Genomic DNA, 5000 nt, shown 5'->3' with positions numbered 1-5000 from the left:
TGCTGACATTAATTACATTAATAATTGTTAATTGAACTTAAAGTAAAAAAAATAACGTAAAAACCTCCTTTCTGTTTGTTTTTGTTTATCTGTTATATTTTTAGGGTTTTTGGCTTCATATAGTTTTTATGGGTTTTGATGTTCATCATCATATCTTTTCATACCACCACTGGCACCATTGGGCAGCTGTTAGATTTGCATCCTTTTACCACCCTGGAGTTCCTGTGGTGTATGTGGTGTAGCAGTTGGTTTCCCTGCGGAGTAACAGGGGCACCACGTGATTTTGTTGACATGACTAAAGCGACTAATCTCCCGTTCTGCCTGACGAGACGTCCGATTATCCAGCGACTCCTGTCCTGTTGGAAGGTGCCTGCTTCTCTTATTTTGGGGCGTCAGTTCTTCCGGCCGTGACAAGGGAAGGGGGGGAGGGGGTGAGTTCGCCGGACTTGCTCGAGGGGGAGAAAGTCCTCGGGCGAACAAGGCTCAGGCGTGGCAGGTGCGAAGCCAGGATGCAGGTAGGGCTTAGGTGCAAGGGAAGCCATCTGGTTGGCCATATTGTTGACAACCGCTCTGACCATTTACGGGTGTGTATTTTTGACAATATATATACATATATAGATAGATAGATAGATATATAAACATATATATATATATATATATATATACATATACATATACTTATATACATATATATACTTGTATATACATATACATATATGTATACATATATATTCAAATATACATACATATATATATATATTTATACATATATATTTTTATATACATATATATTTATACATATATACATATATATACTTATTTATATACATGTGTATATATATATATAATATATATATATATATATAATATATGTATGTATATGTAAATGTATAAATATATACATTTATATACATTTTTTTCTTTCTTCATCTGGTCTATCTCGGTCATACTTGGTAATACAGGTTTACACCAAGCGAGTCGAGCCGCGACGAGTCCGTATGAGGCGAATTAAGCGAGTCCTTTTGAGATTTTCCGTTTACATAGCGCGAGGAGAGGCGAGGCGAGGCGAGGCGAGGGGAGAGGAGGCGAGGCGAGGGGTGGGGAGGCGAGGCGAGGCGAGGGGTGGGGTGGGGAGGCGAGGGGAGGGGAGGCGAGGGGTGGGGAGGTGAGGCGAGGCGAGGGGTGGGGAGGCGAGGCGAAGGGAGGGGTGGGGAGGCGAGGCGAGGGGAGGAGAGGGAAGGGGAGGGGTGGGGAGGAGAGGCGAGGCGAAGGGAGGGGTGGGGAGGCGAGGCGAGGCGAGGGGTGGGGAGGCGAGGCGAGGCGAGGGGAGGGGAGGCGAGGCGAGGGGAGGGGAGGCGAGGCGACTCAGCTCAGTGACCCCGCAGATTTCAGCGAGGATAGGTCCAGTTTCTCTCGCTGAAGTCCTTTGTTTTGTCATGGATCCATCGCCGTAGAAGGAGAAAAGGCTTTTTTTATGAGTGGATTGACAGCGCGTGTGGTGACTGGGGGGGGGGGGGTGAGGGTACGGGGAGCATGGGGGGGTATTTTTGAATTGTTTCGGTTTTTGATTAAGGATTTTATTTTTATTTTTATTTATTCATTATTGTTTTTTTACGGCGAACACGAAAACGGATTCGTGGATTAAACAGCAAGAGATACGATTCTGGAAACAATAATTTATTTCCAAATCTGCTAAACCACGCTGAAGTAAATCCGTATTTCTTTGGAATGATAAGCGAAAATTCTAAGTAAAGCTTTTGCGTAATTCACAAACATGAAAAAGATTTTAATTACAATGCAAGTGATTATTATTATCATTATTCAAATTCAGGCCTGACATCAACAAGAAACAATAGGCCTACAATAGATTCTATGGAAGTTCGTGATATGTTGGATAAATATTTTGTTTTTTTCAAGGTGAAGCTTTCTAATAGCAAGATCGAATGATTTAGGAATGTATATTCTTGTATTTAGGCCTACTTTACAAACTACTGTGAATAAAAAACCCTTTTTGCCGTGTTATTCATAGGAACAACAACCTCTTTCCACAGAGAAGTTATGACATCACGATCTCAATGGCTTTGGTCACTGGAATTACATATTGCAGGATCGCTCTTGCACTAAATTCATCAGAAACTCCAATTTGCACGGGTCTCACGCCACGGCTGCCTCGCTGCGACTAAGACCAAAAAAAAAAAGACCCAGCTCCATTTTTGCCATTTCAGTCCTTTAAAAAAAAGAAAAAGTCGCCACGGTTCTCCCGAAGCCGAGACTCGACCGGTGCAAATGCTTTTTTTTTTCAGAATTCTAAATTAAAGAATGCTAAACTGAGGGAGCGAAGCGTGAATCGTGATGCTTTCCTTTGATTTGTCTCGGCCATGGCTCGTTTGGTGTTGCAGAACGAAGCTTGATTGGTTTGTGGAAAAAAGAGAGAGAGAGAGAGAGGGAGGGAGGGAGGGAGAGGAAAGAGAGAGAGAGAGGGAGGGAGAGGAAAGAGAGAGAGGGAGGGAGGGAGGGAGAGAGAGAGAGAAGGGGAGGGAGGGAGGGAGGTAGAAAGAGATAGAGAGAGAGAGAGAGGGAGGGAGGGAGAGAGAGGAAAGAGAGAGAGAGAGAGAGAGAGGGAGGGAGGGAGGGAGAGAGAGGAAAGAGAGAGAGAGAGAGGGAGGGAGGGAGGGAGAGAGAGAGGGAGGGAGGGAGGGAGAGGAAAGAGGGAGAGAGAGGGGGGGAGGGAGGGAGAGGAAAGAGAGAGACAGAGGGAGGGAGGGAGAGGAAAGAGAGAGAGAGGGAGGGAAGGAGAGGAAAGAGAGAGAGAGGGAGGGAAAGGAAAGAGAGAGAGAGGGAGGGAGGGAGGGAGGGGGAGGAAAGAGAGAAAGAGAGAGAGAGAGAGGGAGAGGAAAATGAGAGAGAGAGAGGGAGGGAGAGAAAGAGAGAGAGAGAGGGAGGGAGAGGAAAGAGAGAGAGAGAGAAAGAGGGAGAGGAAAGAGAGAGAGAGACGGGAGAGGAAAGAGAGAGAGAAAGAGGGGAGAGGAAAGAGAGAGAGAGACGGGAGAGGAAAGAGAGAGAGAGAGAGAGAGACGGGAGAGGAAAGAGAGAGACAAAGACGGGAGAGGAAAGAGAGAGAGAGAGAGATAGACAGGAGAGGAAAGAGAGGGAGAGAGAGAGAGAGTGGAAAGAGAGAGAGAGAGGGAGGGAGAGGAAAGAGAGGGAGAGAGGGAGGGAGGAAAGAGAGGGAGAGAGGGAGGGAGGAAAGAGAGGGAGCGAGGGAGGGAGGAAAGAGAGGGAGAGAGGGAGGGAGGAGGGAGGAAAGAGAGGGAGAGAGAGAGGGAGGAGGGAGGAAAGAGAGAGAGAGAGCGAGGGAAGGAGAGGGAAAGAGAGAGAGAGAGGGAGAGAGGGAGGAGTGGGAGGGAGGGAGGGAAAGAGAGAGAGGGGAGGGGGATGGAGAGGAAAGAGAGAGAGGGGGGGGGGAGGGAGAGGAAAGAGAGAGAGGGGGGAGGGAGGGAGAGTGGAAAGAGAGAGGGGGGGAGGGAGGGAGAGGAAAGAGAGAGGGGGGGAGGGAGGGAGAGGAAAGAGAGAGAGACGGAGAGAAAGGAAAGAGAGAGACGGAGAGAAAGGAAAGAGAGAGAGACGGAGAGAAAGGAAAGAGAGAGAGACGGAGAGAAAGGAAAGAGAGAGAGACGGAGAGAAAGGAAAGAGAGAGTGAGAAGAGCGAGCGTATATGGTTTCCCTTCTTGTTTTTCATCAATAAGTGTTGATATTATGGAATTTGGCAATGTATTAACTTTGAAAAATATATCAAACCTTTTCCTTATTTCAAAGAAAATAAACTAGGAAAGAAAAGAATAATCAGATCAATATATAAAAAAACTGAGATGGATTAATATTATTCCTCGTAACGTAGGAGGTATCCGCAAAAAAATGGATAGACGGAGAGAGCAATAAAGACCAAATTAGTGTGGGTTTTAGGGCATCATAAAGTTATGCCCATAGGATCAAAGAATGAATATGCGCTGTTCATAGTTTCAGTATAATTCTAAAGATAATCCATAATGTATATCCATGGAAGACATAAAACAAATTAAAACTGGATAATAGTATAGGCGCGTCTCACACCAATACTAATAATAACCACATTATTAAATACATTCATAATTGTATTTATGTACAATTACCCACACAATACTATATACACAATGACAATCGGGATTTTAAGATTAAATATTGGTCATAAATGAATAGAAAGGCCGGGAAAAATGTTATCTCCGAGGTTCGCCTTGGAATCCGCAAATCCGCGCATCTGTAAATCCGCGAATTTCATACATCTTGCAAATCCGCGCATCTGTAAATCCGCGAATTCATACATCTTGCAAATCCGCAAATTCATACACCTTACAAATCCGCGCCTCCTCAAATCCGCAAATTCATACATCTTGTAAATCCGCAAATTCATACATCTTGTAAATCCGCAAATTCATACATCCTACAAAGCCGCGCATCCGCAAATCCACAAATTCATACATCTTGGTAATCCGCGCATCCGCAAATTCATACATCTTGCAAATCCGCAAATTCATACGCCTTACAAACCCGTGCATCCGTAAATCCGCAAATTCTTACATCCTACATCCTACAAATCCGCGCATCCGCAAATCCGCGAATCCGCACGCGGCAATCCGGGCATCGGCGAACGCGTCCCTTGTCCCCGGGCGTCGCGAAGTTCTACATGAAAACCGCTTCAGATTTTTCCCTTTTTTGAAGATGTCGAGTCGAGAGCACAATGACAACGTTAAGAGGATTAAGCTCAATGTTCCGTGAGTCTGTGGCCATTTTCTGAGTGGATTGACAGCGCGTGGGGTGGCTCTGCGGGGGAGAAATGAGGGGAAATGAGGGAGGGTTTGGGGAGCATGGGTGGGTATTTTTGAATCGTTTCGGTGTTCCATTACGGATTTTTTTGAGTTTTTTTGAGTTTTTTGATGAGTTTGATGTTTTTTCTTTCATTATTT

The 5000-nt window shown here is 45.3% G+C and overlaps 1 protein-coding gene across 3 annotated transcripts in view; it reads left to right on the top strand.

Annotated features, from left to right (window-relative positions):
• The window catches only part of Adk2 (Adenosine kinase 2), a 53182-nt gene that overhangs the window by 1300 nt on the left and 46882 nt on the right, over nt 1–5000 (top strand). Inside the window, exon 1 of one of the 3 annotated variants that reach the window (XM_070136415.1) lies at nt 4670–4808. The exons of 1 other annotated variant lie outside the window; for it this stretch is intronic. In XM_070136415.1, coding sequence (XP_069992516.1) covers nt 4756–4808 — 53 coding nt within the window. In that variant the 5' untranslated portion in view covers nt 4670–4755. Of the gene's footprint in view, nt 1–4669; nt 4809–5000 lie in introns of those variants that run through there. One more of the 3 variants, XM_070136414.1, reaches the window with a different exon arrangement.

The sequence above is a fragment of the Penaeus vannamei genome, chromosome 22, assembly GCF_042767895.1.
Source record: "Penaeus vannamei isolate JL-2024 chromosome 22, ASM4276789v1, whole genome shotgun sequence".
NCBI lineage: Eukaryota > Metazoa > Arthropoda > Malacostraca > Decapoda > Penaeidae > Penaeus > Penaeus vannamei.
Note: the sequence above shows the minus strand (reverse complement) of the source record. Positions and strands in the feature narration are given on the sequence as shown.